We start from the raw sequence: 15,000 nt of genomic DNA, 5'->3' as shown, positions 1-15,000 counted from the left end.
GTTGAGCGGGTAAAGCATCGTGTGTTGTGTTTGTGGAGCGGGTAAAGCATCGTGTGTTGTGTTTGTGGAGCGGGTGAAGCATCGTGTGTTGTGTTTGTCGAGCGGGTAAAGCATCGTGTGTTGTGTTTGTGGAGCGGGTAAAGCATCGTGTGTTGTGTTTGTTGAGCGGGTAAAGCATCGTGTGTTGTGTTTGTTGAGCGGGTAAAGCATCGTGTGTTGTGTTTGTCGAGCGGGTAAAGCATCGTGTGTTGTGTTTGTTGAGCGGGTAAAGCATCGTGTGTTGTGTTTGTGGAGCGGGTAAAGCATCGTGTGTTGTGTTTGTGGAGCGGGTGAAGCATCGTGTGTTGTGTTTGTCGAGCGGGTAAAGCATCGTGTGTTGTGTTTGTGGAGCGGGTAAAGCATCGTGTGTTGTGTTTGTCGAGCGGGTAAAGCATCGTGTGTTGTGTTTGTCGAGCGGGTAAAGCATCGTGTGTTGTGTTTGTCGAGCGGGTAAAGCATCGTGTGTTGTGTTTGTTGAGCGGGTAAAGCATCGTGTGTTGTGTTTGTGGAGTGGGTGAAGCATCGTGTGTTGTGTTTGTTGAGCGGGTAAAGCATCGTGTGTTGTGTTTGTGGAGCGGGTAAAGCATCGTGTTGTGTTTGTTGAGCGGGTAAAGCATCGTGTTGTGTTTGTTGAGCGGGTAAAGCATCGTGTGTTGTGTTTGTCGAGCGGGTAAAGCATCGTGTGTTGTGTTTGTCGAGCGGGTAAAGCATCGTGTGTTGTGTTTGTGGAGCGGGTAAAGCAATGTGTGTTGTGTTTGTGGAGCGGGTGAAGCATCGTGTGTTGTGTTTGTGGAGCGGGTAAAGTATCGTGTGTTGTGTTTGTGGAGCGGGTAAAGCATCGTGTGTTGTGTTTGTCGAGCGGGTAAAGCATCGTGTGTTGTGTTTGTTGAGCGGGTAAAGCATCGTGTGTTGTGTTTGTTGAGCGGGTAAAGCATCGTGTGTTGTGTTTGTGGAGCGGGTAAAGCATCGTGTGTTGTGTTTGTTGAGCGGGTAAAGCATCGTGTGTTGTGTTGGTCGAGCAGGTAAAGCATCGTGTGTTGTGTTTGTCGAGCGGGTAAAGTATCGTGTGTTGTGTTTGTTGAGCGGGTAAAGCATCGTGTGTTGTGTTTGTGGAGCGGGTAAAGCATCGTGTGTTGTGTTTGTTGAGCGGGTAAAGCATCGTGTGTTGTGTTTGTCGAGCAGGTAAAGCATCGTGTGTTGTGTTTGTCGAGCGGGTAAAGCATCGTGTGTTGTGTTTGTCGAGCGGGTAAAGTATCGTGTGTTGTGTTTGTCGAGCGGGTAAAGCATCGTGTTGTGTTTGTGGAGCGGGTAAAGCATCGTGTGTTGTGTTGGTCGAGCAGGTAAAGCATCGTGTGTTGTGTTTGTCGAGCGGGTAAAGCATCGTGTGTTGTGTTTGTGGAGCGGGTAAAGCAACGTGTGTTGTGTTTGTCGTTTCCTCATGAGATGTGTCTGCTTGCGGAAACAGGTGCTGGTTTCTGAGAGGCTGTTTACCGACACGTCAACATTCAGAACCTAAAAAAGAAAAAAACCAAACCCACGACACAAACAGCACAGCTCGCTCCACGGCAACACGGGGGCCCGGCTTCCTGCCTCTCTCCCGGTGATTTACTTTGGCCGCTGTTTACGCTGCCAAGAAACGAGATGATTTGCGAACAGGAAACTCATCTCTCGGCTGTGATGAAGGGATGACCAACAGCCTAAATACAGCTGGGAGGGTTGCCGCGGCGACGCCGGTCGCCGCGCTGCAACCGGCTCTGCAAAGGCTTATTTCACCCTTCTGGTACAGGACACTGAAGGGCTTGGCTGAAAAACCCCAAACTTACCCACCTTCCTTAAGACGGGGAACAGGGCGACTCACAGAACCTCTCACACGGGTATTACAGCCCACGCCATGTCAGACACACGGGTATTACAGCACACGCCATGTCAGACACACGGGTATTACAGCCCACGCCATGTCAGACACACGGGTATTACAGCACACGCCATGTCAGACACACGGGTATTACAGCACACGCCATGCTAGACACACGGGTATTACAGCCCACGCCATGTCAGACACACGGGTATTACAGCACACGCCATGTCAGACACACGGGTATTACAGCCCACGCCATGTCAGACACACGGGTATTACAGCCCACGCCATGTCAGACACACGGGTATTACAGCACACGCCATGTCAGACACACGGGTATTACAGCCCACGCCATGTCAGACACACGGGTATTACAGCACACGCCATGTCAGACACACGGGTATTACAGCACACGCCATGTCAGACACACGGGTATTACAGCACACGCCATGTCAGACACACGGGTATTACAGCACACGCCATGTCAGACACACGGGTATTACAGCCCACGCCATGCTAGACACACGGGTATTACAGCCCACGCCATGTCAGACACACGGGTATTACAGCACACGCCATGTCAGACACACGGGTATTACAGCCCACGCCATGTCAGACACACGGGTATTACAGCACACGTTTCCACCCTAAAGGGCTCTTATTCAAATGGGATTCTGTGTACACACACACACACACACACACACACACACTATCTAGTTACCTGTGCCATGACGTCATGTGACCAGATGTCGGAGGCGGACGTGATTTGTTGCCCCTTGGTGCTCTCTGATTCTGAAGGCCGGAGCAGAGTTGGGCCGAACACGGTGGCCAGGTTATGTAGCGACATCTTGTTGACGGGCTCCTTTTCAGCAACCCTGCGAGAGCGACACCCAGCAGCCAGACAAGGTTACTACCACGCTTTTACAAATGCCATGAAAATCAGCTGCGGCTTATACCCCCACTTCACCACGGCGGCGTTCTGACGGTGCCCATACGTTCGGAGAACCGACAGGAACCTGCAGCTTTGATGGGGGCATAGACGGCGCTGCCTCCATGCAGCTTCTTTCTCACTTTTGGATCCGTCAACATAAATCTGATGCCAGATCTGAGAACTCAGTAAACACGGTGACATCGGTCATTCTGGTTTAACGGCCCCGGGGCTGAAGGTCAGAGGTTAATGATGAGACCACGTGGTGACCAGATGAGGTCTGTTCAGCCCTACGCACTACTGTGACTCTCTGTTTAACAGGTGAGTGCATCTCTAAGCCACCTCTTGATGTGACGACCAGTTTACACCACCGGTTGCTTTCCGACTGTTCAGTAAGTTCACATTTAAACCACACCCGCCTCTGAAAAGAAACAACCCTTTAGAGCACAGTGTTGTTTATCTTTGGTGTGCGGTTGCTGGTTCTGTAAACCACAGTAGACGGAGACTTAAAAGATCCAGTCCAGGGAGTTTAATTCAGTCGGACAAGTTTCATTGTGGAATACTGATGTTAGGGGTGTGATCTTTTAACTTCCAGAGGTATCATTTGATTTGTTATAACTGCTCTTGCACACCTTCTTTGAACACAGCCAATTCTAAGGATGTTGAGTGGATGTGGCCCCGAGTTCACAAGCGCCTTTATCGATAGCTAGCTAGTTCGCCAAGTAGCATGATGTTGCTAGGCAACTATTCTGATGATGACAAGTGATTGATTGTCCAATCAAATCAGAGTATTAGATTATTTAATTTATTACCAGAAGCAGAATGGTTTTCTGGAAGGGTTTAATTATGTCGACAACCAGGGGGCGATATTTTCACACCAACAGCGGTTCTAATATATTTTGGGTGACTTTACATTAACAGACATGTTAAGAAATACAACAACATTGGAAAATATGATTCTCCTTGGACTGTATCTTTAATACTGGAGCTGGACTCTCCAGTAGGAGGCAGAGTCAACTTGTACATAAGTTAAGAAACCTTAGCTAGCATAGTTGGTGCTAAAACCAAGTTGACAACATGCCTTCAACGGCACCTTGATGCTTAAGGTGACCTATGTGCAAGGCTCAGCGTTTTCAGTTTTTACCGATTTTCACCGAAAAATACCCAGATTTTTTATAAGGAGCAGATCGGTTGAAACCGATTTTCACCCGGATTTCATGTTTCAACGGATCCAAAAGTTGTTCCTGTTCGTGTGAGGTTATGTAACAGTGTCCTCTTGTGGCGAAATTCGGCATGCTGGATGGCTTTGAAAAATAAAAACCGAGAACGCTGAGCCTTGCCTATGTGGTATAAGCATGTGTGTGTTTACCTCTTGAGGTGCTCTAGAAGGGTGAGGAAGGTGATTAGGTTGGGGTCAGGCAGGGATCGCAGCAGATGCCTCATACAATTCTCCTTGGCTGCCGGGTCTGAGAGAGCTATGAAAGAGAGGAGAAAGAGAGAGAGAAAGATATTTCAGATCGTACTCATACTCAGACATCCCATTTACTTAATCCCTTGCTTAAAATGTCTCACCCACTTTAATCCCTTGTATCGTCCTAACAGCTAAAAGTACAGCGTATGGCATTCTCTAGTTAACAAAGCGCAGACAACAATCCCATTTCCTGGTCTACTGTTCGAGGTTCGGAGGTGAGAGGTCACACCTATGCCCTCCATGAAGGCGGGGTAGAGGCAATCGGTGAGCAGAGGCTCTGGCAGTTCCCTGAAGTAAAGCTTCAGAGTCCCTGCGATGGCGTTGATGTCCATGTCGCTCAGCATCACCAGGATGTCTTTGGTATCTGCGGGAGACAGACACACAGACCGACAGACAGCCGGATTAGAAACGGAAGAAACAAAATGATAACAAGACTCACACAGACAGCAACACATCTGCTTAGTTCTCATTCTCGCTCCAGGAATGACGCAACGCCCTAGCTTACACAACAGCCAGTCGGACACAGGTGCAGATGCGGTTCTCGGTGACAGACACGAATGCAGGGTGACGGTCAGCCCGGTTTAGTCAGCCGCAGGGCAGTCTGAGCGGCTGAGAGAGATTTAGTCAACACAAAGCTGACAGCTGGTGTTCCTCATCTTCCCTCTGGACCAAAAGGGCCCTTTCCTATAAACATGCTCCTTACAGCTGAGGTAAGGGGTCTTGTCTGGTGGGCCTGTTTGTTTGACCTACAGCTGAGGCGGGGGAGGGAGACAGAGAGAGAGAGAGAGAGAGTGTGTGTGTGTGTTGTCTTACTGGTGTCAAACGCTGATTTTAGGGCCTGGATATCAGTGGCCACCCCTGAGATTCTGTAGATTCCTACTTCATCGATGCCCCTCTTCTCCACTTCCTCAATGCACTGGCGGACGATGTAAGGCACCTTGGAGCGTTCACGCCTGTTGGGGTAAAGCACCATTCAACCCAACGTCGCACTTCCTGATGTTCACACAACTGAGCTCTTCTGCCCTGTTCATTTTAAAGCTGAAACCTGAGATTTCGCTCCATTAATAAGTAACTTAACCCATCTGCACCATGGAGTCAGGTCACATTTACTAACTGGTATCTTCACCATGGTTGGAGTCACTCTCCTTGTACCGCTGCTGATGTTTTCTGACCAGGTAGGATGACCAGTTGTGCAGCAACAAACACATTACCAATCCTACAATCAATATTAGTGTACAACAGTGTTCCCAGTAGTGTGATGTAGACTGTAATACATCAGACTGTCTGTGTTAGCTTTGGTCCCAGGATCCATTTTTACAAGGGTGGGAACTATTCACTGCTGAGCTGATGGCACACCAGCCACAATGGCTGCTACACCTGGTTTGTAGTCCTCACTGCCAACAGGAAGTGACAGGAAATCACAGATTTCAGCTTTAGAACAGCGATTCCATGATGGGGAAAAAAAAAAAAGGAAAAAAAGGTCGAAGTCGCGGACTTACTTTGTCACTACGTTGATTTTGACTCCAAACACCCCGCTTTGTTTTTTGGACGGCGTCCTCTTCAGGCTTAAGTCGCGACTCGTAAACTTCATAGAGAATTCCACTTTTATCTGAAAACAACCCCACAGGCCAGTGAACAGCAATTTAAACATAAAACGTGGGGACGCCTTGTGAGTTACTGTTCTGTGACTGATACAAGACTTAATCAGGAAAATTGGGGAGCCTTTGCATTTTCCTTGCAAACAATAAAATACTGCTCAGAACAGTTACTATACACAGCAGCACATCCTAGCCAACACCTATTAGCGTGGTTGAAGCGTGAGCAGTGCATGTCGCTGCTTACATAACCACGAGGAGAGATCCTGGCGGTGATAAAATCACGCGAAACTGTGTCTTACCCCGTTCATCTCGATGACGTCCATGTGCCAGTTCTTGGACTGCACCGTCTGAGGGTCCAGCTGAAAGACACAACAGAGACAAAAGCAACGTGAGCGTTGACCGGCTGTCAGTAACAAACTACAAACACAACCGTGCCTTCGTAGAACTGGGTTTTAGGCGTTTAGTTAAAGCCAGAGTGTGGGATTTCTGTCGACTCTGTGGACAGAAACGGCAGTGTTTTGCGGGAGATCAACTTCATTTCGCACAAAGGTTGCCTGAGCACAAGGATGTGCATTCACCCTCCGGTATCTGGTGCATTTGTTTTGTAGAGAAGAGGAAGAGAGACGTAGTGCTGTTTTGTAAGATGCAGTCATGAGGTAATGGATCTCTAATTGTGGCTGTATGTGTTTGGTCTGCGTGCCATAAATCAGTTTATGAATCCGACTCGGAGGCACATACTTGAATAGAAAATATTTATTTATTTCATATTTATTTATATTTTTATCTATTATTTTATTTATTTATCTCATTTTCAGCCACTTTTCCAGGGTCGGGTCACGGTGGCAGCAAGCTAAGTAGGGCACTCCAGACGTCCCTCTCTCCAGCAATGCCCTCCAGCTCCCCCTGAGGGATCCCAAGGTGTTCCCAGGCCAGATTGGACATGTAGTCCCTCCAGCGAGTGTTGGGTCTACCCCGAGGCATCCTAATCAGATGCCTGAACCATCTCAACTGGCTCCTTTCAATGCGAAGGAGCAGTGGCTCTACCCCGAGCTCCCTCTGGATGTCTGAGCTCCTCACCTTATCTCTAAGGCCGAGCCCAGACACCCTACGGAGGAAACTCATTTCAGCCGCTTGTATCTGCGATTTCACCCTTTCGGTCACTACCCAAAGCTGAGGACTGGAACGAAGAGTGACTGGTAAATTGAGAGCTTTTCCTTCCGGCTCAGCTCCTTCTTTGCCACAACGGTCTGGTACAAGATCCGCATTACTGCTGATGCTGCACCAATCCGCCTGTCAATCTCACTTGTGAACAAGACCCCGAGATACTTGAACTCCTTCACTTGAGGCAATAACTCATCCCCAACCCGGAGGGAGCAATCCACCATTTTCCGGTAGAGAACCATGGACTCAGACTTGGAGGTGCTGACTCTCATCCCAGCCATTCGCTGGAGGTCGCGTTCTGATGAAGCCAACAAAACCACATCATCTGCGAAGAGCAGAGATGCAATTCTGAGGTTCCCAAAACGGACACACTCATCACCTTGGCTGTGCCTTGAGATCCTGTCCATGAATATCACAAACAGAATCGGAGACAAGGGACAACCTTGACAGAGTCCGACACCCACCGAAAACGTGTTTGACTTTGTGCCAAAAATGCGGACACAGCTCTCACTTTGGTTATACAAGGACCGGGTGGCTTGTAGCAACTGCCACGGTACCCCATACTCCCGCGGTACCCCCCACAGACTGCCCCGGGATACACGGTCATAAGCCTTCTCCAAGTCCACAAAACACATGTGGACTGGCTGGTCAAACTCCCATGCCCCCCTCAGCACTTCTGCAAGGGTAAAGAGTTGGTCCGTTGTTCCACGGCCAGGATGGAATCCGGATTGTTACTCCTGGATCTGAGGTTCGACAATCGGTCGGAGCCTCCTTTCGAGCACCCTAGAGTAGACTTTCCCAGTGAGGCAGATCAATGTGATGCCCCAGTAATTGGAGCACACCCTCCGGTCCCCCTTTTTGAATATGAGAAGCACCACCCCAGCCTACCACTCCACAGGTACTGTCTCCGACCTCCACGCGGCGTGTCAACCAAGACATCCCAACAATGTCCAGAGCCTTCAGCATCTCATCCACACCCGGCGCCTTGCCACCGAGAAGCTTTTTAACTACCTCAGAGACCTCTGCCAGGGATATGGGTGGGGCTTCCCCTGAGTCTTCAGACTCTACCTCCTCCACTGAGGACGTGTTAGTTGGGTTCAGGAGCTCCTCAAAGTGTTCTTTCCATCGCTCAACAACATCCCCAGTCCAGGTCAACAGTTCCCTTCCCCGGCTGAACACAGCCTGAGTCAAGCCCTGCTTTCCCTTCCTGAGTTGCCCGATGGTTTGCCAGAACTTCCTTGAGGCCAACCAAAAGTCCTCCTCCATAGCCTCGCCAAACTCCTCCCACACCCGAGTTTTTGCTTTCACGACCGCCGAAGCGGTAGCCCTTCTGGCCTCCCGGTACCTGTCTGCTGCTTCAGGAGGCCCATAAAATAAATACATTTATTTTATTTTTATTTAGAAAATATTTGGAGTTTGCATGTTCTCCCCGTGTCTGCGTGGGTTTCCTCCGGGTGCTCCGGTTTCCTGCCACAGTCTAAAGACAGGTACGTCAGGTGAATCGGCCATACTAAATTGTCCCTGGGTGTGAATGTGTGTTGGCCCTGTGATGGACTGGCGGCCTGTCCAGGGTGTCTCCCCGCTTGCCGCCCAACGACTGCTGGGATAGGCTCCAGCATCCCCGTGACCCTGAGCAGGATAAGCAGTTTGGATAATGGATGGATATTGCTATTCATTATACAGCAATATTTTATCTTCTCGCTGATGGCCTCATTTACTCATGTAGGTCACACAAAGGCATCGAAATTAAATGGACACCAATGAATAATCAGTGGAAAACTCCTCGTAGCAGCTTTAAACAAACACACAATGAACACCATTTTATTGATCATCGCGGAAAATTCTCCATCCCTGGGAGATAGCATGGTGGACTGCACCAACCTACCTCCCCAGAATCACCCATCTAATCTGGTCTAGGGGTTGATTCAACAGAAGAACAACAGTCTACTTCGACATACTAGGATTACACACCACCACACCCTAGTTTAACCACTCTAACCGGCATCATACTGAAGAGGTTAGCTGTTTGAATCTCAATAACAAACCAGAGCGTGGCCGGCAGAAACCCCAAACAAAAATTGCTTTCCAACCCAAGCCTGTCCACCGTCGGCTTGCTATCTTCTGGTGGCTATTTCCTATTGCTAAATAAAACAACACAAAACAAGAAGGCAGCATCTTGTTTTTTTGTTTGCTTTTTGTTCCCGGATAGAAATTCCCAGACTGGCCTGTCTATATTTAGTCAACTTCTGGGAAAACATTAGAAAATGCACTGAGTTTTTTTTTCTCCTGCCCCTTAATAAAACCCCCGCAAGCTAACATCTGATGAAGACAAATACACCACGGCTGCCCTCCCATGCATAGCGTCTTTATGTTTAGCTCTGTGTGTGCGTACACGTGTGTGCGTGTGTGTGTGTGGGGGGGAGGGTGTAGAATGGTCAGCCAGAGAGCTCTGACCAAACCTAATTGACAGAAATTAACTACATTAGATTACACAAAGACTCCTCTTTCACACATAATCAAACAGCTCATTCAGCCTGGCATGGCTAACCGCTACACACCCACGGATCAAATGTACCTCTTTTCATTTCACCACACAAGTGTCACATTGAATGGACGGCGAGGCAAATGAAATGAGACATATTGAGAAAGCCATGCAGGAATGTCGCCTTGAGCGGCTATATGCTTCGGATATCTTCTAGTTCTTGTTGGTTCCAGTAAGCAAAACTGTCATTTTGGGACGTTGGCCAAGCATCGCCGCTGTATACGTGGTGAAAAGGGCACCATGTGTTCTTTGGGCGGGGAAAAAAAAGGATCTCGCTGAAGGTTCGGCAATTTGCCCTTGGCGAGGTCCAACAAGTGCTTCAGTCTGACTTCTACGCTAAGCCTACATCCCACCCTCAAGGTCTGGACTAGGGCTGAGGTCTGGACTAGGGCTGAACAATACATCGTTTCAGCATCGGCGTTGCAATGTGCAACAGCGACACTGCAAAGGATGGAATGTAAGACAAATTGGGCCCATCAGTTGTGTTCACTGAAACTTTTTTTTACTGCTTGATAGAAATCCAAAACTAGCAAGGACATTTAAAATATGTTTGTAGTTCTTTTATTTTGCTTATGAAAAAAAACACTGGAAACCAGAGTACTGAATCAACTAGAGTACTGAACAACCGCCTTATTTTCTCCTCTGAAATCACCTGAATCATTGCTGGAATGATAAATTCTTTGCGGATGAAGCTCCAGAAGTTAAAAGGTGGTGTTTATTTGGTGAAATTATGTTACTCCTGTTTTTCTTTATTTTCACAACACATCCACCCATCCAGCCATTATCCAAACCGCTTATCCTGCTCTCAGGGTCGCAGGGATGCTGGAGTCTATCCAGCAGTCACTGGGCGGCAGGCGGGGAGACACCCTGGACAGGCCGCCAGGCCATCACAGGGCCCCGCCAGGCCATCACAGGGCTTTCACAGTACATATCGGAAAAAAATAAATAAAAAATAACGTTTATTTTTTTCCCTATAACATTCAGTCCTATTCTGGACCACAATTCCATGATGCTCTGTGAAAGAGGAGTACTGATGACACATGATGAATGACAGGTGGCCGAGTTTTTATAGGCCAACTAAACACAGTACTTTGAGTGTGTTTGCTACCATCTAAAAGTGGAAAAACTATCTAAAATTGCTGGGCTGATCTTGGGACCAAGTTGATGTAAGCATAGCATGATAAACACAGTTGCAGCTAATAACATCATCGACGGGTCCGTTTGATTTAGTTGCGCTAATGGGCAAGCACGCTCAACAGTCTGTGGTTTTGTCAGTGGTTTTACACCTTTAAATGGTAGTAAACGCACAAACGTCTAGGGGTTTAGCTGCTCTTTAAGCATGTGTCCCAGTTAATTTACGTGAATCAGCTAGTTGTGTGAGACATTCAGACTGGTGGAGGTACTTCTGCAAAAGCCCATGATGTCTTTTTTCTTCTTCTTCTTTTACATGCCGATTAAGCCGCTGACTGTTTCGCATTTACACTACACCGTTATGCCCTTACCGCCTGACGCTGGTGCTTGCATTGCAGAAAGTAATGGTATTCGGGTGAACAACGGAGCCAGCGCACGTCATTACTGTCAACATGAGGCTGGGCACATTAAAGTTTTAAGTGAGTGTAGTTCCTTAGCTCGTAAAACAAAGCCATTCGGTATCGGATCCATGGGCTCCTGATATTGTTCGAGCCCATTTTCCCAGCAGGGTCCGGGTTTTGAGCTAAGGCTTGTTCCTCACAGTGAGGGAGTCTTGACTCAGCTACTGCAGGAAATAAAGTGGGCAAGGGTCCAACTCAAATTGATGAAGCCTCTTATAACCCTTCAAATAAGCACAGAAGGGGGAAAAATGTCCCCCGCTACCCATTTCCTTCCTACTAACCTCTGCTAATTTTTCACAAACCCGGGGAAGAGGAGGAGTTGAATTGAGTTGTATAAATATAAATTTGAAGGCTCTTTGCAGTGAGTGGCTCTTAACACTTTCTTCATCTGGGTTTATATTTCATAAAAACAACTTGAGAAAGAAAGAGCCTCAAGAAAGATAGCCTGCTTGTTTTTTTCCTTTCCTGGGAAGTACTATGTTTAAGGACAAGTATAAACAGTAGGGCTCAGAATATACAACCCCCCCCTTCAATATTAGAGCAAAGTGTCAGCACCAATTCGATGCTTGTGATTTTTCTAATATCACATTATAAATATGATTCAAGGCTCAGTCAACTCTTTCTAAAATCAAACATGAAAAACCGCAATACTTCATGGGGAACGTACAGCAAAATGTGATTATTTAAAACCCTGTGTGTCACTAAAGCTTAAAACATGACTATGCCTTCCTGAGTATTCAACAATTCAATTCAGACATTCAGAGATGCAAAATTCATCACGTCAAACCTCCTTACGGCGTCTGGTCTTTATACACCAACACTGATTCAGGAGAAATGCTTCGGTATTAAAATCCTACCGACTTAAACAGTCTCACTAAGAAGCTGTAAGAGGCAAAACCTTACGTCGAAGTTGTTTTTACTGAATTTTATGTTCTGTACCTTCAGTAAAACCATAGGACAGAGGGCTTGACGAGACCGGTGAGGGATACCGGTACTGGAAATCAGAGGTGTAAAAACCAGGTCCAGAAACTAGAAGTCCAAACCATGTATTTGCTCTACTCATGCACTACACCAGCAGATTCTAGTCAACACCACTCCCTCACACTAGCTGGTTTAGTAACATGGTTGGAGCAAATACACGGCTTGGACATTTACTTTCTGGACCTGGTTTTTACGCCTCTGCTGGAAATCAATTGTGACTGGGACTGGGAGTGACTCGGCTGACAAAAAACAAAGAGTTAAGCCCCGCCCCCCCTTTTCTCTTCAGCTGTACCTGGCCAATTACCCCGCCCTTCCGAGCCGTCCCGGTCGCTGCTCCACCCCCCCTGCCGATCTAGGGAGGGCTGCAGACTGCCACATGCCTCCTCCGATATATGTTCTTTTCACCTGACAGTGAGACGTTTCACCAGGGGGACGTAGCGCATGGGAGGATCATGCTATTCCCCCCCCTCCCCAGTTCCCCTCCCCCCCGAACAGGCACCCCCGACCAACCACAAGAGGTGCTAGTGCGGCGACCAGGACACATACCACATCTGGCTTCCCTCCCGCAGACAAGGCCAATCGTGACTGTAGAGACACCCGACCAAGCCGGAGGCAACACGGGGATTCGAACTGAAGATCCCCGTGTTGGTAGGCAACGGAGTAGACCGCTGAGCTTACCCGGACGCCCGAGTTAAGCTTTAACAAAGGATTAAAAGGGTCTTATCTATGACTGACAGCTCAGGCAAGCAACCAGAAGGATGCAGGCAGTAGGTAACAAAAGCTAAACGGAGGGCCTTGGCCTTGTCCCGTATACTCTAAGTCCCCTGAAATCAATCCAAAGAGCTAAAACGTTTGTAGACCGAAACCCTTCTTAAGAATGCAGAAACAGATTGTGTGTGTGTTTCCTCTCTCTCTCTCTCTCTCTCTCTCTCTCTCTCTCTCTCTCTCTCTCTCTCTCTCTCTCCTCTCTCTCTCTCTCTCTCTCTCTCTCTCTCTCTCTCCTCTCTCTCTCTCTCTCTCTCTCTCTCTCTCTCTCTCTCTCTCTCTCTCTCTCCCTCTCTCTCTCTCTCTCTGTTGATACTGGCAGTTTTCTTGGCGGAGATAAAAGGAAGGCAGTTGACGAGTGGTCTATAGGAGACATCCTTGAGCCAATATGGTTTCGGTTATGACCGCATCAGTCACATTTCAAAGCTCTCTTTGTAGCACTGGAAGGACTATCAGGGCATATATGAATGAGGAGAAGCCATGAGGACTGCAGCCGGAGAACACAAACACAGAACTACTTCAAAACCCAGTTCAACCATTCATATACTCTGACTAGTACTCATACTGACTTACTGGAGGACACACACACACTGTGTTCCTGTAAAGAACTCCAGGATTGGCTGTGAGACAGACAGAGACAAGACAGATGGATAGATAGATAGATAGATAGATAGATAGATAGATAGATAGATAGATAGATAGATAGATAGATAGATAGATAGATAGATAGATAGATAGATAGATAGATAGATAGATAGATAGAGAAATTCAGACACATACTAGACTGTAAGACAGAAATATCGATAGATATACAGATAAAGGGGATATATAAACATAGACAGAGAGAAGGTGGATAGAATAACATACAGATAAACAAAGCTCAGTGTAGTATCAGCAGACAAAGACAGACAGGTAGAGTGGAAAGACAGAAGCTGATCAGTGAGGGGGGGAAAGGAGGAGAGGGGAGAGACAGAGAGAGAAAAAGAGAGAGAGGGAGAGAGAGAGAGAGCACTCATCCAGCATGACCAGCTTGCTGTGATAGAACACATTGTTCTCTGAGTGGTTCCTCTTTCTCTGAGGGACGAGTACAGCTGTGTGTGTGTGTGTGTGTGTGGTGTGTGTGTGTTGTCTGTGTGTGTGTGTGTCTGTGTGTGTGTGTGTGTGTGTGCCTAGACTCAGGTGGTTAAGGTACTGGCCCGTGTTTAGTCGGACTTTCCACGTCCATGTGTTCCATACAGCTCCTCCCATCTCATCTGCCTTCTACATCCTGGGTATTTACAGCGCCAGATAGGACGACAGCCGGCACGCTGCAACAGGAGGCATGTGGCCACCATCCGTTTACTGGACACACATGCCCTCTAAATAAAATGCACTGTTGGGTGCAGTTACTCTTCTGACCCTATTCAGGGCTATATCTGAAGTTTTAAAAACAAACAGCAACACAACACCACGTGGGCAGTAATGGTATCTGTCACAAAGATAAACTGGCCGCAGCCAAACCTGCATGTGTACACAACCCTGTTCACTTGGACTAAACTCCACGAAGAGACGTGCAGATAAGCCGGGGAATGGTGCAAAGATATGGAGATTGGCCCACCTCTAACTTTCTTTCTTTCTTTTGGAACTATTTCAGTGCTTTGTAGTTTCTAAAAATATGGTTTTGGGTGCCTTCCCTTTTTACTCCTTGAAAATAAAAAGAAGAAAAATTCTCTCTCTTTTGTGCCTCAATGAACTCTGTTGTATTACCGACACACCAAACACACTTGTATAAATTCATACTCTGCTCTCCTTCTTGGCTTTGGCCTTGTAGAAAAAAAAAAAATTTTTTTTGAAAAGGGTTCAGAGCTGTTCCTGCCCGGTTTCGAACCGAGGACCTTTCGCGTGTTAGGCGAACGTGATAACCACTACACTACAGGAACTGGCTGGTAGGATCAGCTGGCTAGCTGGACAGATAATGCTACCCCCTCCACCCTCACAAGTGTACTGGGCAGGATATGTGACACCACCGACTACCGGTATGGCCTTGTAAAAAAAAAAGAAAAAGGTTCAGAGCTGTTCCTGCCCG

At 47.6% G+C, this 15,000-nt stretch overlaps 1 protein-coding gene and 1 non-coding gene across 3 annotated transcripts in view; both read right to left on the bottom strand.

The window, feature by feature from the left end:
* abr (ABR activator of RhoGEF and GTPase) overlaps window positions 1–15,000 on the bottom strand; it is a 198,397-nt gene that overhangs the window by 4,889 nt on the left and 178,508 nt on the right. For both annotated transcript variants that reach the window (XM_056284764.1, XM_056284765.1), the window contains 6 exons: window positions 6,194–6,253; window positions 5,796–5,905; window positions 5,110–5,249; window positions 4,526–4,660; window positions 4,195–4,300; window positions 2,619–2,772 (listed from right to left, as the gene is read on the bottom strand). In XM_056284764.1, the coding sequence (XP_056140739.1) occupies window positions 2,619–2,772; window positions 4,195–4,300; window positions 4,526–4,660; window positions 5,110–5,249; window positions 5,796–5,905; window positions 6,194–6,253 (705 nt within the window). The remainder of the gene's footprint in view (window positions 1–2,618; window positions 2,773–4,194; window positions 4,301–4,525; window positions 4,661–5,109; window positions 5,250–5,795; window positions 5,906–6,193; window positions 6,254–15,000) is intronic.
* Window positions 14,782–14,854, bottom strand: trnav-aac (transfer RNA valine (anticodon AAC)). Its single transcript has one exon. It is a non-coding gene; the product is annotated as a tRNA-Val (tRNA).

This window comes from Lampris incognitus, chromosome 8, assembly GCF_029633865.1.
Source record: "Lampris incognitus isolate fLamInc1 chromosome 8, fLamInc1.hap2, whole genome shotgun sequence".
Lineage (NCBI taxonomy): Eukaryota > Metazoa > Chordata > Actinopteri > Lampriformes > Lampridae > Lampris > Lampris incognitus.
Note: the sequence above shows the minus strand (reverse complement) of the source record. Positions and strands in the feature narration are given on the sequence as shown.